General features: G+C 48.3%; 1 protein-coding gene across 1 annotated transcript in view; it reads right to left on the reverse strand.

Annotated features, from left to right (window-relative positions):
- FGD5 (FYVE, RhoGEF and PH domain containing 5) overlaps positions 1 to 24,976 on the reverse strand; it is a 123,830-nt gene that overhangs the window by 41,010 nt on the left and 57,844 nt on the right. The window contains exons 4-5 of the mRNA XM_008564357.1: positions 18,059 to 18,117; positions 17,916 to 17,946 (exon numbers count right to left, since the gene is read on the reverse strand). Coding sequence (XP_008562579.1) covers positions 17,916 to 17,946; positions 18,059 to 18,117 — 90 coding nt within the window. The remainder of the gene's footprint in view (positions 1 to 17,915; positions 17,947 to 18,058; positions 18,118 to 24,976) is intronic.

The following is a 24,976-nucleotide window of genomic DNA, read 5'->3' on the forward strand; positions in this document are numbered from 1 at the left end:
GAAGGAAGGAAGTAAGGAAGGAAGGAAGGAAGGAAGGAAGGAAGGAAGGAAGGAAGGAAGGAAGGAAGGAAGGAAGGAAGGAAGGAAGGAAGGCTGGCTTCATGGTGAGAGGTGGAGACTGGGAGATGCTCTCTTGTGCTGCCCCTGCCATCAGACGGGGCATGGCAGGTGCAGAGTTTGCAAAGGTCTCTGCTTCTGGAACACCTCATCCTGTCCTTCGCTGACCTCCTGCTACTGTCACCCGCTCTGCCAGGAACTGTGGGGAGGGCCAACCACCCTGGCTTGCAGTCCCCAAGGAGGGAGGATGAGCTGGTTCCTGCCTGGAGCCAGCCAGCCCAGTCCAGGACAGGTCTTGGGAAACCTCCAATGTCATCACTTAAGGTCAGAAATTCTTAGGACTAAGTCTTGAACTGATGAGTGGCTTCTCTGGGCTGCGGGTATGTGGGCCCATGAGTGGAAACCACATTCTTGAGCTATAATGAGAAAATGAACTTCCTCATACATGAGCTCCAGAGCCTTTCCTGAAAGCCTGTTGCAGAAGGCGGAGAAGGCGAGAGTTACCAGTCGGAGGACAGCAAGTGTTTAATTCTTACTTCTGCCCACAGTGGCTCTGGGATACTGGGGTCATTCTGAACCTGGGTGGAGGCTTCCCTACAGACCAGGGTCAGGAAGGTCCCCCCGCCCCACCTTTTCCCTGTGAGTCTCCATGTGTAGGACCCAGAAGCCCTGCAGGGTCTTCTCATCCCTGGCATCACAGGTAGAGACAGAAAATGCCCCTGTATCCTCATGAGGGCAATAACCCCTCTCGGTTGGGCGGCTGGTTGACAGACGACTTTCAGCATACTCTCTCATCTGGTCTGGGCTGAGTTCAAGCCCAGCTGCACCACAGAGCAGTCAAGTGACTGTGGGCAAGCTGTCACCTCTCTGAGCCTCGATTTCATCACCTATAAAATGGAGATAACAGTACCACTAAGCACAGCATGAACTATGGTAAAGCTTATCCTAATTTGTAAACTGTAAAGGGCTGTTCCAGGGTAGTTGTGATTGGATTTACATAGGACATCTTCAAAGCAGTGGCCATATATGTTTTGTTTCCTGCTATGTTCCTAAAGTCTCGCAGAATACGTGGTACAGGGAAGGAGTTTTATAATGCTCGCTGATTGATTGCCTGGCCGTTATCTAACAGAAAAGGAGAGTGAGTCATGGGGGAGACAAGATCAGAATCTGGTCACCCTGATGCCAAGAGCACCCAGGAGGGAGGGAGAGAGAAGGACAAGCAAAGACAAGACAGACAGCGGTACTTGCATCACTCTCCAGGGAGGGAGCGTGAATATTAACTGCTCTGCAAGCTGGTTTGTCTGTAATTAATTCTCACTGAATCGACTCGGTCCCGGTGGGCGGCATGGCCATCACCAACATGACTCATTTCAAAAGCTGGAACATAATCGGAATTGCCACAAATATCCGTTCTTAAAATCTGTGCACCGGCTGGGAGCGCAGAGCGCCGGCCACGCCATCCACCGCTCCCTGCACGGTTTCTGCCGTCCCGAATATTCTGGCCCGTTGTTGCACCTGGGGGGTCCTGGCATCCATCTGAGAGGAAGGAAGGAGGTAGAAAGATACCCTGCCCTCATCTCCCCTTATTCATTCGACAAATGTTCTGAGCACCTGCTCTGCACCAAGCCCCGAGGAGAGTGTGGGAGCAGGAGAGATGCCCTCAAAGAGTTTGCAATCTCGGGGGAAAAAGACGGGTAAAAAGATGATTTGAACACAGGGGCGTAAGTGTCATCATGAAGAAGAGCACGGGCCCATGGCAAAGCAGGGGAGGAGGACCTGGCTTAGTGCAGGGAAAGCCTGCCAAGGGGGTGACCGCATGAGACGAATGGAGTGTTCCAGGCAGAGGGGACAGCATGTGCAAAGGCCCTGAAGTGGAAAGGAACTGAGAGTTTAAGTATGGTTTGGCTGGAGTGTGTGCACCCCTGCAAGAGGTACACAGGACTGGAAGACGATGCTGCTGGAGGGTCAGGCAGGGGACCACCCTACAGGGTCCTGCACTTCCCCAGCTCTTTGTGGAGTCCCTTCTCCAACCTCATAGGGCTCCCCAAGAGGCCTGAAGAACACATATAAGAACTTCTCTACCTGGAGAGGTATCTCAGTGTGACTTTGGGCAAGTCACTGCACCTCCAAGGACCTCAATTTCATCCTCTGCAAAATGGGAATACAAATACCTTCTTCACAGGGTTTGTGCAGACTGCCTTCCGTTGTGTTTTAGGATTGTTTCTGTGTCTTCCCTCTCCCCTAGACTCTGTATCAAGATGGTCAACAAATAACAGCATTTACTGAACACACACTCCATGGGAGCCACGTGTGCTAAATGCTTAGTGTTCATTTTCTCATTTAATCCTCACAGCAACTCTATCATGTTGATGCTATTTCCACTTTTACCAACAAGGGATTTAGGCCTAGAGAAATTGAGTAACTTGCCCAAAGCCACCGAGGCAGCAAGATTTGAGCCCAGGTCTGCCTGACTCCAGCCAAGTCCTACCCTTACCATTGCTCCACAGCAGTTCCTCCTCTGATGGATGGCCCAGACAGGGGAGGTGACTTGCCCGAGGTCAAGGAGCAGAGCTAGAACCCAGGTCTCCAGAATCCCAGCCAGGGCTCTCTGCCTAACCTCAGAGACCCTGGGCAGCCTGCTGCACCGGTCCGAGCATGCCAGAATTCACAGGGCTTTCAACAACTGGCCCCTGGCTTGCCTGAGGTAGAAGCAGGGACCTCACATTCAGAGGCCTCTCCCATCTCCCAACCCACTGTTCAGTTTTCTGAGTGACGCCACATCTCCATTCTCTGGGCTGAACAACTGGTAAGTGGCCAGAATGTCCTCCTGGCAAGTGGTCAAACCACTGATGTCGCTGCTGAGAGTCAAGTGGCCTCACTGGGATCTCGTGTGGCCAAATGCACACCAACCTCAGCCACAACACACCCATGTCACCAACATGCCTTGGCAGGCAGTGAGCTGTCCTGGGGACATGATTTCACTTGGCCCAATCAATCACTGGAGACTACTTTGGAACCTTGAAAATAATTTTCTATGGGGAAGGCAAAGAATTCTTGAAGTGTATACAAAAATATTAACTATACAGAAAAAAGTAATAAATTAGACTTCATATTAAAAGATGAATATGGGTAAAAGGCATTTGGTTGTTCTATGTACTACTACTATTCTTATGACTTTTCTGTAAACTTAAATTATGTTTAAATGAAAGTTTAAAAAAATTTTTTAAATGAATATGATCAAAAAAATAAAACCCATAGAAACAAATTTAACTAAAGAAGAGCAAAACTTGTACTCTGAAAACAATAAAACATTGTTAAAAGAAATTAACAAGGACCTAAGTAGAAAGATGTCTCATGCTTATGACTTAGTATCATTAAGAGGTCAATACTCCCCAAGTTGATATGTAGTGACCTCTATCAAAAATCCCAGTTGCCTTTTCTGCAGAAATTGACAAGCTGATCCTAAAACTTATATGGAAATGTGAGGGACTCAGAACAGGTAAAATAATCTCCAAAAAAGAACAAAGTTGGAATACTCACACTTCCTGATTTCAAGATTACCATATGGCTACAGAAATCGATCGTGTGGTATTGGCATAAGGACAGACATACAGATCAATGGAATTGAATTGAGAAACCGTAAATAAACCATTTCATTTATGGTCAAGTGCTTTTCAACAGGGCACAAAGAAAATTCAGTCAGAAAGAACAGTCTTTTCAACAAATGGTGCTGAGCAAATGGATATCCACATGTAGGAGCTAAAACTATAAAACTATTAAAATACAGGAGTAAATCTTTGTGATTTGGGGCTAGGCAAAGCTTTCATAGATATGACACCAAAAATACAAGCAACAACAAAAAATAGATAAACTGGACTTCTTCAAAATCAAAAAATTTCGTGCTCGGGGCCGGCCCGTGGCTCACTCGGGAGAGTGCGGTGCTGATAACACCAAGGCCATGGGTTCAGATCCTATATAGGGATGGCCGGTTAGCTCACTGGCTGAGCGTGGTTCTGACAACACCAAGCCAAGGGTTAGGATCCCCTTACCGGTCATCCTTAAAAACAAAAAACAAAAACTTTCGTGCTCGAAAGGACACTGTCAAGAGAGTAAAAGACAACCTACAAATTGAAGAAAATATTTGCAAAGCATGTATCTGATAAGGGACTTGTTTACAGATTTACAATATAGGGACAAACAACCCAGTTAAAAAACGGGCAAAAGATTTACAAAGACATTTCTCCAAAGAGGTTATACAAATGACCAGGAAACATAAGAAAAGATGCTCAACATTGTTAGGTGTCAGAGAAATTAAAAATCAAAACCACATTGAGATTCTATCTTAGGCCCACAAGGATGGCTGTAATAAAAAATACGGACAATAACTGATGCTGTCAAGAAGTAGAGAAACTGTACCCTTCATACTGTGCTGGTGGGAATGTAAATGGTGCAGCCACTTTGGAGAACAGTCTGGTGGTTCCTCAAAAGGTTAAAGAGTTACCACATGACCCAGCAATATCCAAGAGAATTGAAAACACATGTTCTCACAAGAATCTGTATGTGAATGTTCCCTGCAGCATTTTCATAATAGTCAAAAAGTGGGAAGAACCCAAACATTCATCAGGTGATAAATGGATAAACAAACTGTGGTATATCCACACAGTGAAATATTATACAGCCATGAAAAGGAATGAAGTTCTTCTGATACAGCTACAACATAGATGAACCTTGGAAACATTACACTAGGTGAATGAAGCCAATCACAAAAGACCACAAAGTGTAAGATTCTGTTTATATGAAATGTCCAGAACAGGCAAATCTATAGAGACAGAAACTAGACTGGTGGTTGCCTTTGGCTGGGAGGTGAGGGGGGATAGGGAGTGATAGCTCAGGGGTATGGGGTTTCTTTTTGGGGTGATGAGAATGTTCTAAAATTCATTGTGATGATTATACAACTCTGAATATATTAAAAATCACTGGATTTTATACTTTAATGGGGTGAATTGTATGATATGAGATTTATATATCAATAAAGCTGTCAAAAAAAGTAAATAGTGAAACCACAGGTTGGGCAAATACTCCTCACAATACACATATCTGAAAATGGATTTGTGTCCAGAATATATAAAGAGCTCCTACAAATCTATAAGAAAGACCAATACAGCAATAGGGAAAAAAAGCAAAAGATATTTTTAAAAGAGGATTTCCAAATGGCTAATAAACAGAAGGGAAGACACTCAATTTCATCTAATCACACAGATTAAAACTACAGCGAGACACACAATCCCTAGAATGGCCGTGAGTAAAAAGGCCGACAATTCCAATGCGTTGGCGAGAGTGTAGAGTAAGTGTCGTTCTCACACACTCGGACGGGGCCTTCATCACGTTGCTTCAACCACTTTGTAAACCTATTCGGCAGTTTCTAGCAAAGCTGAATCTATGCTTACCCTATGGCCCATAATTCCACTCCTAGGGAACAAATGAGGAGAAATGACTGCATTCATTCCCTAAGAGATACGTGTAAACATTGATAGCAGCTTTACAACAGCCCCAACAGGAAACAACCCAAACGCTCATCCACAGGAGGACAGGTCACCCAACTGAGGGACATCCCTAGAAAGAATCCTGATACACATGGACACTTGGATGAATCTCACAGGCAGTATGCTGGGCTGATGAAGCCAGACACAAAAAGAGTACATAATTCGTGATTCCATTCATATGAGTTGCAAGAACAGACCAAACCCATCAAATGTGACAGAAAGCAAAACAGTGGTAATCTGAGGCTGGCGGGGAGGAGGGTTACAGAAATCTTCTGACATGATGGAAATGTTCTATCCGGGCAGTGGTTACCAGTGCTTGCGTGCACACGCACACACTTGAGCTGCACCCTTAGGATTTGTGCACTTAACTGTATGTAAGTTACAAAACAGTTTTTTAAAGGGAAAATAGTTCTCTGAGGCTCCTGGGGAAGGAGGGCAAGCGAGGGCTCAACACTCTTTTCACCTCTTCTGCAGACGCTTCATGACCCTTCCTGTCCTTAGAGCCAAGTTAAAGTCCTTGGCCTGGTGCACTCAGCCCTTTGAGAGCAGATCCAGCCCACTCTGAGCTTATGGCTCATTCCTTCATAGCAGCAGCTCTGCAACTCCACATGCATCAGAATCACCTGCTGGGCTGACCAAACACAACCGGCTGGGCCCCACCCTGGAGCTTCATGCAGCAGGTCTGCGGGGCAGGGAGGGGGGCCTGGATAGTTTTCATTTCTCACAATTTCCCAGGTGATGCAGGTGTTGCTGGTCTGAGGATCACACTTTGAGAACCTCTGCCTTACATAATCCTCTTTTCCAGCCTCTGTTTTTTTTTGTTTTTGCGCTACAGGCTAATGTCGGAATCCTGTCGACGTCACCAATCGTGGAGCTCTTTTACTTGCCTGTAATCCTGCACCGACTGGGCCAATTGTCAAGCTAGGGCTGGGTCTGGTGCTCACAGACCCCTCAAGCCCATTGTCCAGACTGGGTCACAAACCCTTCACATGCCAGGCTGGGTCACCAGACCCCTCACACGCAGGTCTATGAGCTAGGTAACCAGCAAACAGGTCCTTGGAAGCCACAGGTTGGAGAGCACGGCTGCGGGCAGCAGACACCCGAGGCAGTAAATGCCAGCCACGGTGGCGGGGCTGCGCAGGTGCACTAACTCCACCCACCCACAACCTATTCACAGCAAATATTCGGCAAGATTCTGAACATCTGAGGTGCCCGGATCATGTTCCTACATTTTCCCAACAACTGCCCTCCCTGCCCTCCTCCCTGACAGTATCTGGCACATTTAACACCAACTATGAGAAGCAAGACCTGGGTGGGTGAGGGAAAAGGGGACTGGGGGTGGAAGCAAACTGATTGCACACCAGTTTAGATAACTAAATTACTCATAAATTGACTAATAACAGAGTCCTCCAGATCTTTTCTTTGCCCCAGCCATGTCAGCACCTGAGCCACAGTCAAATTCAACTCCTACCCAGTGGTAAGGGAGGGTTTCTGTCTGAGTCTGTTCCGTCTCCTGGCAGTATGAGAAGTCTGGCCCTGTCCTGGAGCCTTCCTGACTCCCTTTCCAGTGGTTACTACCACACGGCAAAGTGGGGAGGCACCATCAGTCAGGTGCACACTGCCCCTCACTTGCCTTTTTGCACTGAGTCCTTCCCTAATACACACCCCGCCAAGTCCCTTTGGCCCCTCTGTCAAAACCTACCAGTCCCCAGGCTCACACTCTCCAGGGAGCCTCCTTTCTCCCCAGGGTACCTGAGAGCCCCTTCTCCCCCTGCATCCTCCCTTGGGGACATCCTAGCCACTCTCAGAGCCTCCATTGACATCTCCACACTCCATCACTTGTAGGGCACAGCCTGTGCCCAGCTGACCTCCAGGATGCCCTTCCCTGGGCCCCTCACCCTCAGCCCCTCCCCACACTTAGCTGGGTCCCCTCCAGCACTTTCCATCTTAGTGAGTCAGCAAGCCCACAAATCTGGGGTCCGCCTGGCCCCTCCCTCCCCATCTCCTCACAGCCAGTCAACAAGCACACAGTCCTCAGATCTATTTCCATCTTAGTGAGTCAGCAAGCCCACAAATCTGGGGTCTGCCTGGCCCCTCCCTCCCCATCTCCTCACAGCCAGTCAACAAGTACACAGTCCTCAGATCTGCCTGCCTTACTCCAGCCAGTTACCTCTTGCTGGAATCACACTTGGTGGATCAAGCCCATAGCCCAAATGTAGCTCACCTCGCAACCTCTCCCTGCTCTGCCCCTCACCCCGCGGGCCTCATCCCTCACCCCGCTGGCCTCAGCCATCACCACGCTCCCTCCGACTCACCACATTCCAACGAGGCTGGATTTCTTTCCATTCACAGACATGCCATTCCTAGCTGGCCTCTGGGCCTTTGCACATGCAGATCCCCTTGCCTTCCTCACTGCACCCCCCCACCCCATTATCAGATGCATTTCCCTCTGGGGATCCTTCTCTGGCCCCCATAAGACAGGGCTGGGTGCCTGGGTATGTCCCCCACTGCTGTATTAAATTGTTCCTTTTCATGCCCATCTCTCTACACTGTCAGTGCCTGGAGGGCAAGGACCTCTGCTCTGCTCATAGATAGGTCCCCAGTACCTGCCACACAGGAGGCACTCAGGAAGTATTTCTGACTGAAGAAATGATAGGACTGATGGAAGGACTGGCCCCACCATCACTCATTCATTGGATACTTATTATGCACCGACTGTGTACCAGGCATCACATGCCACTGGGAATAGCAAATAATGCAGACTTTGCCCTAAAGGAGTTCAGAATTTAATAAGGGAGGTAGGCAGTAAATGAACACCTAAAATAGCCCCAAAATACATGAAACAAAAATGGACAGAATTGAAGGGAGAGACATACAGTTCAACAATAACAGCTGAGACTTCAATACACCGCTCTCAATAGTGGACAGAACAAGAGGATAGAAAATCAGTGAGGATGCAGAAGACTCAAACAACACCATCGGGTAACCTGACCTAAGTGACATCTACAGAGTACTCCACCCAACAAGAGCAGCAAACACACTCTTTTCAGCTGTACATGGAACATTCTCCAGGACATGCTGGGCCATACACTAGGCCATAAAACAAGTCTTATTAAAGGTAAAAGGACGAAACCACACAGAGTATGTGATGGAGTTTGGATGTGTTGTCCCCTCCAAAACTCATGTGGAAGTTTGATCCCCAATGTGGCAGTTTGGGTCATGGGGTGGATCCCACATGAATGGATTAGTGCTCTTCCTGGGAGAGGGGGAAATAATAAGTGAGTTCTCGCTCTATTAGTTCCCACAAGAGCTGGTTGTTTAAGAGACCCTGGCAGCTCCCCTCTCTCTCTTGCTTCCTCTCGCCATGTAATCTGCTTGTATCCGCCACTGGCTGCCACTTTCCGCCATGAGTAGAAGCAGCCTGAGGCCCATGCCAGATGCAGCTGTCCCAGAATCGTAAGCCAAATAAACCTCTGTTCTTTATAAATTACCCAGTCTCAGATATTTCTGTTATAGCAACACAAATGGACTAATACAGTATGTTTACTAGCGCGGAATCAGCAGCAGAAAGAGATTTGGGAAATACACAAATACTTGGAAGTTAAACAACATAGTTTTAAATAACCCATGGGTCAAAGAAGAAATCACTAGGAGAATTAGCAAGTATTTTAAACTGAATAAAAATGAAAACACAACATAATAAGTCAACAAATACATAAATTAGGTTATTTTGGATCATGAAAGGTGCTATGTAGAAAATAAAGTGTGAGATGGAGAGTGTACAAGAGGGAAGGATAGCTGCAGCCCTGCACCCACACCCCTGTGCACACTCACTGGAGGGCAGAGCATATCCCTGCCCCTTGCTTTGGGTCTTGCTGTGGCACTCGCCAGTGGGATGTAGGCAGGAGTGATGATGTGTTGGTTGTGAGCCAGACTCCTAGAAGCCCTCTGGTGTTTCCACTTGCTCTCCTGCCATTGTCATGGGAAGAGCACTTCAGGGTACCTGCTTCTCCTTCAGCCTGGGCCCCAGAATGAACACACAAGAAGCAGAGCTGCTGAGTCAAACCGAGCTTTGACCAGTTGACTCCCAGTTGACCCTCTTCCCCTGAAACTAGGAGTGCTCAATGAGAGGGAGGCAGAAGTTGAGAGTGAAGCTTTCGGTGAAACTTTTCAAGGGGACTAACTCAGCTGGGAGGCATGACCTTTTGCTTTTCCCTTCCTCCTTCCTCCTGCCTGGGACATGAATGTGATAGTTAGGGCTGCAGCAGCTGTCCTGTGTTCATGAGGAAACCTGAAAATTAATTCCCCAGAAAGATAGATGAAAGCCTCCCTGAGGCTTTGTGGAACTGCCAGATTTGACCTGGACCTTCTGCGTCTGGATTTAGTGCACAAGAGAGAGTAACTCCTAAATTGTTTAAGCCATCATAATTGGGTTTTTGTTACTAGCAGTCACACACAATTCCTGACAGAGAATTATTAGGAAAGGCTTCTGTAGTAGATTGTATTTTCCCCAAATGGCCACAACATCTCCTATCACACGTGGTCTTTACGCAATGTGAGCTTGATACTCCTCCCACTGAATGGTAGAGACTATGTCTCCTCTCCTTGAACTCGGGTGGACCTTTGTGACTAACTCGACTAACAGGGTATTCATTCTATTATATGGAAGTGGTACTACGTGACATCTGGGGCTAGAGCGTAAAAATGCCACGCACTTCCTCCTGGCTCTCTCTTAAGACACTCACTCCTGGAACTCAGCCACCATGCTGTGAGGAAATCCAAACTCACCCATGCACAGAGACCACATGCAGAGGCCAGGCCACAAGTAAGTGCTCTGGCTACTGTCCAGCTGAGGTCTCACACAACAGCCAGCATCAACCACCAGCTGTGTGAGTGAAGCCACCTCCAGGTGATCCCAGCCCCTGCCATCAAGTCACCCCTCATCTTTGAATCCTCCAGGTGAGGTCCTATACATTGTGGAGCAGAGACAAGCTTCCCCATCACACCCTGTCCACATTCCTTGCCCAGAGACTCTGAGCATAATAACGTGGTTGTTCTATGACACTAACTTTTGGGGAACCACTTGTTTGAGGAGTTAACACTCGAGCTGAGACATGAATGGGAAGAAGAACCTGCTATGGGAAGATCAGGGTAGGACGTCCCAGCAGAGGAGAGAGCAAATACAAAAGCATTTGCAGTATTTGAAGAACAGCGAGAAAGCCAGCATTGCTGGAGTGAATGGTTAAGGAAATGGAAGGAAGTAATGCCGGAGAGGTGGGCAGGGCCAGGTAACGTGGGCCTCCTGGGTGACGGAACTTCTCCTGGGGTATCAGACGGTGACAACATCCAGAGTTCTCTCTCCCAATCAGCAGACTTGCTTCTGAACAGGCCTTCAATGCCTGTATTAGTCAGGGCTCTCCGGAGACAGAACCAATAGGATATGTATATAAACATATGAGAGGGGATTTATGAGGGGAATTGGCTCACATTATTATGAAGGCCAACGAGTCCCATGATGGGCTGCCTGCAAACTGGATGCTGTAGCATGGCTCAGTCCAAGTCCAGAAGCCAGACAACCAGGGAAACTGATGGTGTGATTCTCAGTCTGAGGCCAAAGGCCTGAAAGTGGGGAGGTGCTGTTGGTTTAAGTCCTGGAACCCAAAAGCTGAAGAAACTTGAGTTCTGATGTCCACGTACAGGAGAGCAGAGTGTGTCCCAGCTCTAGCAGACAGAGCGAGCCATTCATCTTTTCCTCCATTTTTGTTCTCTCAGGGCCCCCAGGCTTTCCCATACGTCCTCTGAAATCTGGGTGCTGTGCCTCCACAAGCTTTTGCATTGTGAGCTTCCAGACTTCACACCACGTGGATACCGCCAAGGCTTCCAGCTTGTATCTTCCGAAGCTGTGGGTCCAGCAGCACCTAGGGCCAATGTAGCCACAGCTGGAGCAGCTGGAGCTGGGGCAGCCAGGGTGCAGGGAGCAGCATCTCAAGGTGGCACTGGGCCTGTGGAGGGCACCTTAGGCCTGTTCCCCAAAACCTTTCTGCCTCCCCAGGCCTCTGGGCCTGCGATGGGAGGGACAACTGGAAGATGTCTGAAATGCCTTCAGGGTCTTTCTTCCATTCTCTTGATGATTGCTTCTTTACATCCTAATCTCCTATAGCAGGCAGTTGATGGCCTACACCCTTGCTCTCCTCTCCCAAAGACACTTGCTCACTCAGGGGCCAGGCTGAGAATTTTCCAATTTTTTAACCTCTGCTTCTTTTTTAATTATAAATTCCCACTTTATGTTATGCCTTTTCTGCCATAAATCAGTGTAGGCTGTTGTAAGTATCCACTTCCTGAATGCTTTGCTGCTTAGAAATTTCTTCCACCAAATACCTTGGTTCATAACTCTTAAGTTCTACATTCCAAAAAGCTCTCCTGTGAGGACACAATTCAGTTAAGTTCTTTGCCAGTTCATAACAAGGATGACTTTGGCTACAGCTTCCAATAAGCTCTTCCTCATCTCCATTTGAGACCTCCTCAAAATGGTCTTTACTGTTCATATTTCTATCAGCATTCTGGTCACCACCACTTAACCAGTCTCTAAGACCCTCCAAACTTTCCTGGTCTTCTTGTCTTCTAAGCCCTCACCAGAATCTAGGCTTTCTCTAGCCTGCTCCTGCAAATTCTTCCAGCCTCTGCCCATCACCCAGTTCCAAAGCTGCTTCCGCATTTTCAGGTATTTGTTATTAGCAACACCCCACTTCTTGGTACCAATTTTCTGTATTAGTCCATTTCTGTTGCTTATAACAAAATACCTGAAACTGGGTGATTTATAAAGAAATGAAATTTATTTCTCATAGTTTCAGAGGCTAGGAAGTCCAAAGTGCAGGAAACAAATCTGGTGAGAGCCTTTTTCTTGGGGGTGACTTTACAGCAATGCAGGGTGTCACATGGCAAGAATGACTGAGCAAGACAGAGAGCTAGCCTCCTCACTTGCTCTCCATTTTAAAGCCACCAGAACCCCACCCATTACCACCAATCAAACCTTCAATGGATTAATCCACTCACGAGGGTACAGTCCTCCCAATCTAATCACGTCTTAAAAGCCTCCCCACCTTTCCAATACCATAATAGGATTTGGCCCAGCCTCCTGATGCTATTACAATGGGGATTAAGTTTTAATGAGTTTTGGTGGGACGTTCAATCCACAGCAATGACTTAGACCAAAGGAGGGGCCCATGGTAGGAATGTTTAGCTTCTGTTAGGAGAGGAATTTTATTATTGTTGTTATTTTTTAATTTTACCTGTTTCTTTTTATCTTTATTGTAACAACTAAAAATTTAATATTACAAATATGCTCTATTTCTTTTTTGGGGGGGTGATTGACATCACATTTATTTATTTTTTATTTTTATTGATTATACATATTCATGTGGCACAGAGCTGACCATCAGCACCTGGGCCCAAGATGTGGTGAGCAGATCAATACTGTCAGCATGCCACCACCTCAAATTGCAGTTATTCCCCATTGTCCACATCCAACCTCTCCCCAATGCTCCTCTCCCTTCACTCCCCCACCAGCCCCCAAGCAAGCCTAGATCTGTTCTCTCTACAAATCCAACAAGAAAGGAATTTTATGTGAGAAAACAGAATTAAATGTGTCCTGGGGCTGTGTCCATTTAAAATCTCTTAACTACTCATTATAGACAAGGAAAAGCATAAATTCCTTAGCATGGCATTTTAGGTACTTGCTATGGTTGGAATGTGTCCCCCAAAGCTCATGTGTTGGAAAATTAATCCCCAATGCAACAGTGTTGAGAGGTGGGTCCTTTAAGAGATGATTAGATCATGAGGGCTCTGCCTTCATGAATGGACTAACGACATTATTGTGAGAGTGGGTTTGTTATCAAGAGTGGGTTTGTTATAAAAATGAGTTTGACCCCACCTTGTGCCTACAGCTCCCTTGCCCTTCCACCATAGAATGACAAAGAAAGAAAGTCCTCCCCACACACCAGCCCCTCAACCTGGGACTTGCAAGCTTCCAGAACTGTAAGAAATATATCTCTGCTCTTTAAAAATTACCCAGTCTCGGGTATTCTGTTATAGCAGCACCAAACAGACTACAGTCGTACTTCTCAATCTGATCCTAGCGTTGTCTTGGGGCCTATGCTTGACCCCTGATTCTGTCTCCCACCTGCCTTTCCAAAATTATCTATGTTCCCACCATATGTGATGATGCACCATTCTCCAAACATGTCAAGTACAGCAGTCTCCCCTTACCCACAGTTTCAGCTACCCACAGTCAACCACAGTCTGAAAATATTAAATGGAAAATTCCAGAAATCAGTAATTCATAAATTTTAAATTGTGTGCCATTCTGAATAGCATGATAAAATCTCGCACTGTCCTGATCTGTCCTGCCCAGGACATGAATCATCCCTTTGTCCAGGGTATTCACACTGTGTACACCACCCGTCTATTAGTCACTTAGTAGCCACCCCAGTTATCAGACTGACTTTTGTGGTATCACTGAGCTTATGTTCAAGTAACCTTTATTTTACCTACTAACAACTCCAAAGTGCAAGAGTAGTGATGTTGGCATATTGTTAGAATTGTTTTATTTTATTATTAGTCATTGTTTTTAATCTCTTACTGCACCTAATTTACAAATTGAACTTTACACAGATGTGTATGTATAGGAAAAACAGTAGACACAGGGTTTAGTACTATCTGCGGTTTCAGCTGCAGCCACTAGGGATCATGGAACTGATCTCCCAAGGATAAGGCAGGATGACTGTACCCTTAGGTGTATGAGTGTTTGCCCATGCCAACTGCCCTGCCTTGTGTGCCCTTGTCCATCACTACCCCAGCCTGGCCAACTCCTCCGAAGTCCATCTCAGTGACACCCCTTCTGCAAACCTTCTTGGATACGCCAAAAAGGATCAAGTCTCTCCCTCTCCCATGCCCTTGCAGATTTTACACAAAACTACAGTTGTGCAAATTATTTTTACAGTAGCATAACTGTCTGTTTTCTTCTCCCCACCCTTTCTCCCTGCAAAAAAGAAACCTACTCAAAGGCAGATTCTGGACCTTATTCATCTTTGGGGCTCCAAGGCCTATCTCAGTATCTATGGCACTGTAAACATCCTGTAATGTTTCCAGAACAAATGGGTAAGTCAGATGGATGCGTAATGGATGGATGGAAGGATGGAAAGAAGGAAAGATGGATGGATGGATGGATGGATGGATGGATGGGGGAGTGGAAAGATGGATGGATCGTTGGATGGATGGATGGATGGATGGATGGATGGATGGATGGATGGATGGAAGGATGGATAGATGGAAGGAAGGAAGGAAGGATGGATGGACGGACAGACGGAAGGAAGGAAGGAATGATGGATGGATGGAAGGATGGAAGGATGGATGGATAGAAGGAAGGATTGATGGATGGATGGATGAAAGGAAGGAAGGAAGGAAGGAAGGAAGGAAGGAAGGAAGGAAGGAAGGAAGGAAGGGTGGAAAGAAGGAAAGATGGACGGATGGATGGAAGGGTGGAAGGAAGGATGGAAGAAAGGATGGAAGGAAGGATGGATGGATGGATGGATGGAAGGATGACTGGGTGGGTGGGGAGTCGGGTGGATGGATGGATAGATGGTGTTTGGATGTGTAGATGACAGAAGGGTGGATGACTGGATGAATGGTTGGACGGGTGGCTGGATGATGAATGGATAAATGGATGGATGGTTGGGTGGGGGCTGGATGGATGAATGTATGAATAGATGGCCGGATGGGTGGTGGGGGGTGTACACCTGAGTAGTGGATGGGCTGGGAGGATGAATGGGTGCATGGACAGATGAAAGGACAGATGAGTATGTGAAAGGCTGGCTAGCTGGGTAGGTGAGAGATTGAAAGATGGGCAGGTGGAGTAATATTTTTATAATTGGGTTGGAAGGGAGACTTTAAACCAGAAGTCAGCAAACTTTTTCTATAAGGGAAGTATGTGAAAGGCTGGCTAGCTGGGTAGGTGAGAGATTGAAAGATGGGCAGGTGGAGTAATACTTTTATAATTGGGTTGGAAGGGAGACTTTAAACCAGAAGTCAGCAAACTTTTTCTATAAGGGACCAGATAACAAATACTTTTGTTTTTATATATGACATATGGTCTCAGCTGCATATTCTTCTTTGCCTTTTTCCCCAAATGTTTAAAAGTGTTAAATCCATTCTTAGTTAATAGACTATACAAAAAAAAAAAAAGAATCTTGACCATTAAGATTCAATCTGGATGACCAGAATCTTTGGTAATCCCCGAGTTAGCTCTGTCTACCATTTGACAAGTACAGAGTTGAATCCCAGACATGGAAGGCCACAGACCACACTGTCCTTCCCTAACAATAACACAGTAGAATCAACAACCTTTCGAGCTGGGGAGATTTAGGAGGCATAGTCAGCCCCGCCCTCCCCATCACTGGGTAGCCTTGGGATTTCAGTAGCATCAAATATTTAAGGGGAAACCTTGAGGGAGAAGCTGCCAACCTTAGCAACCAGGGATCAAAGGCTGGGGAGTGGAATGCCCCAAAATCTATGGGTCTCCTTTAAAACTAGTGTCCCTGGCTAGGACTTGGAGTGACACTGGGGGATTCCTGCTACTTCTAACCCCATAAGCACTGATGTGATAAATATAGCTCCAGACCACAATTTCCCGCAACTAGCTTATGAGTTGTGATTTTTATGGGCTCTTTTTCTTTTTTACTCGCCTCCTCAGGATATTATTATGGGTTACCACTGGCTTCAGTGTCTTTCCAACTGGCAGGAAGCAGTCCAAACACAGACGGAAGTTTCCCAGTTAAAACCCTCTTAACAAAGTCATAAAACAAGAAAGCCCAGCCACTCTGCCATGCTGCCAGCCCAGAAGTAAGTGAGAGAGAAGAAAAAATGGGAGAATGAGTCTTCCTGCCCTTACTAAATAATTCTTTAAGGTATGGCGGGGAGCGGAGGCTGGTACATTTCACACTTGAGGGCTTCGTGTCTAATAACATGCACAAAGCTCTCATCCTGAAGGGTAAAAATGAGAGGATGGGGGTGCCAGACCAGAGTAGTGCTCTGTCCTCCCCCCGGGGACCTGGTGCCCTCTGCTCACATGGGGATGTGATGTCAGTGTGACGCTGCTGATAAGGAGCTCTGCAAGAGTCCTGGTTTGGTGTTGGGTACTCTGGTGCACCCCGAGGTGGCACCTAACCTGAGCTCCAAAGGCAGCTGAGGACACACAGTTAACACATGAGAACAGTGGGCTGGGAGTCAGTTGCTGTGTCACACTGGCCAGGTCACTCCCTCAGGGCCTCCATATCAACACTTGAAAATTCCATGGTGGACATGTGCAGCTCTGACATTCTTTGAGATGGTAAATGACACAAAGTAGTGTAGAATCAAACACTAAACTGTGGCGAGACTGCAAATGGTTTAGAGAGCTCAGAGGACAGGAAGCTGTCACAAGGGCCCGAGGCCACCACTTTCCCTAACTTCCCACGTCTTTGCTGTGCCCCCTTCCCTCAGCCCTCCCTATGACTGATTCACCTCCTCAGGGAAGCCTGCCCAGGTTCCCCCAGGGGGTTGTTGGTCACTTCCCCAGTGCTCTGAATATTATTCGTCTTTGCTGGCCAGAGAGGTCCTGGGGAAGGACCCTGTCTAATCCTGTCTTTCCATTCCCCAGCTCTTGTCCTGCAGCAAGAATTCAGAACAATGTGTGTTGAACTAAATCAAGCTGACTGCAGAGGGAGGCTCTGCAGGAAGTCTTGTGAGCCATGAAGGGTGGCAGTGCCTGAGGTCCAGGTGGTCCCAAGTCTGGCCTCTTTTCCTCCTCACCAGCTCAGGTGTTACTGTCCTGATGCTGGGGTGGCTGAAAGCCTCTTGGTACCCTCAGCTGCCCTGTCATTGTGCAAATACCTCCATATGGACCTAAACATTCAACACACACATGCACGCACACATGCAAACGTCACACACACAATGATGCCCAGAACCATTCCTCTGTCCTCCTCCTGCCTTTCTGAATGAGAAGGCTGAGGAAACCTCAAACATCCTTCCAGAAGCTTCAGTCCACTCTACACCTCACCCTGAGCAGCGAGGCACATCCGCTGAAAGCAGGGAGCTGTCCACTGCCCAAAACACATTAATCAGGAGACAGACTTCCCTGAAAAGCCTCGGTGAAGGCTCGCCTGCTGCCAAGCCTCTGCTAATGGAAATCACCTCTGTCTCCTCAGTGCTGTTCTGCCTCTTATGTCACAGCCTTGTAAAAGGGCAATTAGTTTTGGACAATTAAAATGATTAACTCACCAGATGTAAGTGCTGGAGCATCTCCACGTATCTGCAGAGGGAAAGAGGGTTGGGTCTGCATTAATTCCCATCCTGTGTAAGCCCGGGAGGAGCGATGTTTTGTTTACAAGCTCAAGGGCACAGGCAGCTGCATGTGGACTCACGCTTTCTCCGAAGACAGCAGTTCCTGTGCGATGACAAGGGCTCTGGACTGTCCTTCCACCTGTGGGAGGAAACAGAGCCATCAGGAGGGGCAGGCACCAAAGGGAGCGGCAGGAGGTAGAGCCAGGCACACAGCGCCAGGTCTACAGAGGCGCCACCATGCTGCCACCTCTGAGCACTTGTCAGTCTGCTCCTTGGCACTCGTTACCTGTGTAATTTTCAACAAGTTGCTTAACCTCTCTGCACCTCGATTTCCTCATCTGTAAATGTGGATATCAACAGCATCTAACTCAGAAGATTGTTGTGCTCATGCTCCGCACAGTGGCGTGATCTTTGCCTCCCGCCCCATGGCCCCAGCAATCCTGAACAATCTTGGTTCTCTGTACTAGCGAGGGCTCTCTCACTTCCTGCTTCTGCACATGCTGTTCTCTCAGTGTCCTTTCCCCCTCCTTTGCCTGGCCAACTCCCTGTCATCCTTCAAGACTTAGCCATAGAATCACCTCCTCCAAGAAGCCCCTCCTGATCCACCCTCTCTGAATGGCTGGGACAGACACCCTTTCTGAGCACCCCCTCTCATGACACTCTTCACTGCTGTGAGGCAATCATGTCTCCCTTGGAGGGCAGGGAATGCATTTCACTTCGGCATGACCAGTGCCTGGTGTACAGTGGTTCTCTTTTGTTGACTGAAAGAATGATCAAGGGAATGAATGAATAATGAATGGATGTTCATTCCACTTGGGAGGCGCTGACGCTGCAGGCTGACCTCAGAAGGTCAGCTGTTTAACCCATCAGAGCCCCAGTTTCTGCACCTGTAAGATCTGGGAAGAAATCGGGATTGTCTATAAACAGGAAGGATGGGTGGGGGATGAGGCAGATGCCTGGGCCTTCTGCCACCAGCAGGCTCTTCCTCCGTGGCCCCAAATCTGCTGGGTATCAGGCTTGGCTGGTGGCTGGGATGCAGAGGTGCAAAGACTCTATGGGGCAGGCCTGATGAAACAGTCGGAGGATGCTGGGAATTTGCAGCATGGCAGGGGCAGGTGGCCTACGGTAGAGCAGTGGGCACTTGGCCAGGACACTAGCTTCTGGTTCCAACTCTCCCAATGCCTCCTGCACAACTTCACTTTCTGAGGTCAAGCCTCAGCATCTCCATGTGTGGACAAAGTAACCTCTAAATTTCCTTCTGTGATGAATCTTTTGTGTTACTAAACTTGAGGAGCCACTGGTCAAGTGAATGATCCACTCTAGTGACGAGAAACTCAGAACCTGCCGAGAGAGCGACTGCACCGTGCTGTGGTCAAATGAACAGACCCTGGAACCAGGCTGTTTCCTGCCTCTGCCTCTTCCTAGTCAAACAAGACATTTTACTTCTCTATGTCTCAATTTCCTAATCTGTAAAATAGGCACAATAGCGTAATGGTATCTAACACATGGGCATATTGTGCGGACTAAATGTAAGTGCATATGTTTACATGGATACACATGCAGATCTGTATCCATCTCACACTTAGAACAGGACTTGGTACACAGTAAACACTTTGGAAAATACCGCCTATTATTATCCTTATTGTTTTTCTTATTGAGGTAGTGCCAGGAGCAGAACCGAGTACCCACAGATAGAATTAGAAGAAAAATTTAAGGCCGGCCCAGTGGCGCACTGGAGAGTGCGCCGCTTGGGAGCGTGGAGGCGCTCCCGCCGAGGGTTCGGATCCCATGTGGAGACCTGTTCCCACTCGCTGGCTGAGCGCGGTGCGGGCGCGACACCGAGGGTTGCAATCCCGTTGCCGGTCAGTAAAAAAGACAAAAAGAAAAAAAAAATTTAGGCGACACCGAGGGTTGCAATCCCGTTGCCGGTCAGTAAAAAAGACAAAAAGGAAAAAAAAATTTAAAGAGTCAATTAGGGGAAAGGTCTCAACTAAAAAATGAAGGCTGAGCCACCCCCCCTGACAGTGGCAGCTGAGGCAGTGGGAAGCAAACGGACTCCACGTTCAAACCCTGGCTCCGGCACCATTTCACCGAGTGACCTTTAGCAAACCATTACCACCAAGCCCTAATTTTTTCACCTGAAATATGGTGCACAATAACCAACCAATCTCACACACACTGGTCTTCTGGATGATGCCTTCCGGACTCAGGGCCTTGGCACATGCTGTCCTCTCTTCTTGCAATGCTTGTCCACAGATCTTGTCATTCTTACTTTCTGACATTTTCAGATCTTGACTCAAAAGTCACATCCTCAGGGTGGCCACCCAACCCGAAGAACACCCAAAGCCATTCTCTACCCCAGGGTTTCTCAACTTTGGCACCACTGGCATTTTGGACCAGAACAGTTTTTGCTGTAGGAGCCATCCTACGGGCTGCAGGATAATTAACAGCATGTGTGGCTTCTGCCCACTGGATGACACCAGCAGCCCCTACCCCGAGGTGTGATGACTAAAAGTGTCTCTAGACATTGCTATATGTACTCGGGTGGGTGCAGGATAATTAACAGCATGTGTGGCTTCTGCCCACTGGATGACACCAGCAGCCCCTACCCTGAGGTGTGATGACTAAAAGTGTCTCTAGACATTGCTATATGTACTCGGGTGTGGGGGGGCAGGATGACAAAATGTCACCTCCAGTCAAGAACCACTGCTCTCCACTGCTCCACGCTTTATCTTGCCCTGCTTTTCATTAGAGCAGTCACACTACCTGATGTTATCCTTACATACAGGAGCTGCTCAACAAACACCCTAATAAACTAATGAAATGAGATCCAGTACCTGGCATATAGTAGGCCATTAGAGCAGTCACACTACCTGATGTTATCCTTACATACAGGAGCTGCTCAACAAACACCCCAATAAACTAATGAAATGAGATCCAGTACCTGGCATATAGTAGGCGCTAAATAAATGACTTCCCTTCCCTAGCTGGTCCATCCCCAATAGTTTCCTGGCTAATAAACAAAGGTTTTTTGGAGATTTCAGTCCCTCCAAGGCCATCCTAGTAGGGCAGAAATCAAGCCCATGGTCAGTCTCCCTTCTGCATCTCACTGCAACCTCCTTGGTTGGGGTGTCACAGCATCCAAGGAGCAGGAGGGGAAATCTTGAGGCCTGATGAGGCTTCTGGCCCTCACCTGGCCTCCCACCCTCCCATGGGCGCCGGATTACGACTCCCCGCCTGCCTTCTTCATCTGCAGGGCTAGTGTGGGCTCTGTGAACAAGTAGCTCACTCTTGCCAACGCAGGGCTCCTGCAGAGTCCCGCATGTAAACTATCTTCACAAACAAAATCCTTGCAAGGGGAAATGTGTCCTGCCAGGACAGGCCTCAACAGCTTAAGAAACCCTGTGACAAAGCTTCCACAAAGAGAATTATTTTGTAGGGAAAGGATAGAGTCAAGAAATCTGAAGCTCAGTCTCTTCCCTTATAAAATGAAGAGTTAAGATGACCTCTGCCCATCTAGGGGCCTGTGACTTAGTTCTCATTTGTCATACAGACGATGTTTAGAGCCCTGCTCTGGGGTGGGATCACCTGGACTCAAATCCTGGGCTCCACCCTTCCTATCCTGATGCCCTTGGGCAAGTTATTTCTCTTCTTTGAGCTTCATCTAAAAAACAGGGACAATAATAAAACGGTACTTCCAAAAGTTTGTGGATATACAACATATATATGTATCAAAATATCAGTTTGTACCCCGTATGTACAACTGCAATATGTAAGTTAAAACTAAAAAAATTTTTTAAGGTTCATAGAAAAATAGGATTGAAAGACTGTGGAAGGCAGGGGTTATGCTGGGAAACACCTCGTCCTCACCTGCAAGGTGGAGGCCAGCAGGAGGCCAGCCTCTATGAGGGCTCTGGGCTGTTCCCCTGTACTCAGCTCTTTCTAATCCTGACCCACAGGGCAGTGGCCACAATGGCGCAAAGAGAACTCTGCTGGAAGTCAGCATGCCTGCAGCCTTGTCCCACAAGGCAATGCGTGGCTGAGCAACCACAAGCAAGCCCCTCTCAGGGGCCTCAGTTTCCTCATCTGCAAAATGGGGGGAGTATCCCCACCAAGCAAGGACAAGATGGACGATGGCTAGGAGTGGTCACACCCTGCCCAAACTTCTGGCTTTATCATCGTTACCATTGTTACAATCTCCAAGCTGTTGGGGACAGACTTCTGGTAGAGTTTGGGCACAGGCTGCTCCGCACGTCCCTCCCAGACAGGCAGGCTTTGGGCAGGACGCATGGAACAGTCCTGTTTCAGTGACTGCAATGATGGATGTGTCTTCGCCAGGCAGCCAGGGACGAGGTCTGGCAGGCCATGTGCCCGAGGTTCTCCTCAGAAGCTGCGTCTGGGTGTTGCCCAACTTGGCCATTTAACATAGATGTTTATTTAACCAGGAAATGAACCTTGAGGTTGACGGCAGTGTCCAGGGACAGACTTCTGGGAACAGGGTTCCTCCCAGGAGTGTGGGGGTTGGGGGCGCTGGGGCCTGCACTACAGCAGTTCTCAGACTGAAGCTGTGGGTGTTAACTTCTGGTGGCCCCATGCCCGAGGCTGTCCCCAGGGTAGCCCAGGCCAGTGCTTCTTCCACAGGCCCCGGGCAACTGAGCTGGTTCAACACGTGGCTACTCTGGGACAAGGGCAGGTTGGGAGGGATAGTCCTTCCTCCAAGGAATGTCAGGGTTAAACAGGTCATAAAAAGAGCCAGGAGTCCTGGCCCTGTCTCCATGCCTCAGTTTCTCTAGCTGTAAAATGGAGTGCTTAGCCTCCTTCTAGAACATCAGTTCTCAAAATGTGGTCTGAGAGTCTCAGGGGTTCTGTCCCTCAGGCTGGCCCCACATATGTCCAGGGGCTCACACACTCCTTCTCAGGCTTTTCTCTCCCCCTTCCCTGCTTGCAGGCCTCCTGTGCTTACACCTGCTCTGCCTTTACGCAGCGGCCTCTTCCTTCCACTGTCACCTGTGTCAGCTCCCCAAGGCCTCAGTGCCTGTCTCAGGTCCCCCACCCAATTCACAGCTGTCCCCCTGCACCTGCGGTCGGTCACCTGGGCAATGCAACCTCTGACCTCACCCCCAGCCTCACCTCCTCGAGACCTCCTCCCCGGGTGGCTTCTGGCTCATCTGCCTCCACTGCCCCCCACCCCAGCCTGGTCCACACTCAGAGCTGCCCTGTCTCTGAGTCTGGGCTCCCTGCTCCCCATCTTGGACTTAAGCTCCCCATCTTTCCCCCATCCTCATCTGAACTTGTCTCTTAACTTGTGGAGAGCTCCAGTCTTTTGCCCACTCCAACCCATCCTATCCCACAGTGGCTGCCATCTGCTGTCACCTGCAGCCTCAAGTGGCTCCCTGGAGCTTACAGAAAGAGCCCCTGTGACCCAGCCTGAAGCCCTTCCCGGTTACCTCCACTGGACTCCTCCATGCCACATGGAGCTCCACATTATTCCTTTAAGACCACTCTATTTTTTCCTGACCTCTGGGTCTTCTTTGCTCATACAGTTCCCTGTGGCCGGAAGTCCCCTACAGTCTCAATAAGCGTCTCCAGGTTACACGCAAAGCCTGAGGTGGGGCAGAGTGCCGAGGAAGGCATCCCAGTGTTCCACACGTGCCAGCCTGCTCAGCCATGCAGCCCACTTTAAAAAAAAAAAAAGCTCAAATCTTTGGATGAGTCAAGCCCTGGGGAAATTTTCATAATGAGTCTTCAGTGTGCTGAGGGTCCCGGTGAGGGGGCCTGCTGGAGTGCTCTGACATCACGCCTGGAGAACGGACAGCGCTCAGGGAGCCGATGGAAGGGGCACCAGCCTCCAGAGAACTCTGTCTCCAAGTTCCTCCAGGCACCACAGATGCAGATGTGGTTCTGCCCCAAAGAATGCAGATCAGGATTCCAACATGGCCTTCAATGGCCACTGGAAAACTTAGAGACAGGAGCTCAGGGAAAGGTGGCTTATTTCTTTCCCAGCTGTCACCTGTGTTCCTGGTGGCAACACAGAGTGGGACAAGAATGGCCAAGGAGATGAGCACCTGACAGGATGAGGTGGGGAGGTAGGTTTAGACGGGTGCAGGTGGGTGGCTTCTGGTCCTGCTGACACCTGCCTTCGTCTGTTCCTGAAGACAGGCTGCTGTGGGTGTGGATGACCCAGCTGCTCAAAGCACTTTCAATTTCAGAGAGAATTGCTGGTTCTGGCTGCAGTTTGTAATAAATTCATACAAGCAGCTATCTTGGAACACCCTGACTGAGGCAGCAACAGACCTGAGTTCTACTCCTGACTTTGCCCCCAACCTGCTGGATAACCCTAAGCGAGTGACACCCCTCGACAAAACACAGCAAGCTGTCTGTCTCCCCTAACTGAGGCTGTGTACACACCGAATGGCACCCCCCCCACCCCGCAACCACCATTCCTCTCTCTGCTTCTGTGAGCTGCACCTCATGAGATGACATGAGGGACCTCACGCAGGTGGAATCATGCAGTATTTGTTCTTCTGTGACTGGCTTCTTTCACTCTGCATAGTGCCCTCCGGGTTCACCCACACTGGGCAAATGACAGGATTTTCTTCCTTTTTAAGGCTAAATAATATTCCATTGTGTGTTGTATGTGTATGTATGTATATCCACATATGCACCTGCACGTATACATACACACCCCCAACACTACACTTTCTTTATCCATTCATCCATGGATGGACCTTGAGAGGGTGGATCTCAGAATAAAAGTTCTCGCCACATTAAAAAAAAAGTGATCTCTAAATGCCCCTTTCAGCTTTCTCACCTTCTGGAATCCTAAGAGAGCAGCTGAGATCGCGATTGGCAAGCTCCCAGCGTTTGACGTCAGGAGAAGGCCAGTACATGACTCATACAAGACACGGTCTTCCTGTCCTCCCCAGCTCACTTCCATTTGAGAAAGGTCCAGGCGTAACCTCAAAAAGCCAGCCAGTGGCTGGATTCTGTGCCTTCAT

Source organism: Galeopterus variegatus, unplaced genomic scaffold (genome assembly GCF_000696425.1).
Source record: "Galeopterus variegatus unplaced genomic scaffold, G_variegatus-3.0.2 Scaffold185, whole genome shotgun sequence".
Classification (NCBI taxonomy): domain Eukaryota; kingdom Metazoa; phylum Chordata; class Mammalia; order Dermoptera; family Cynocephalidae; genus Galeopterus; species Galeopterus variegatus.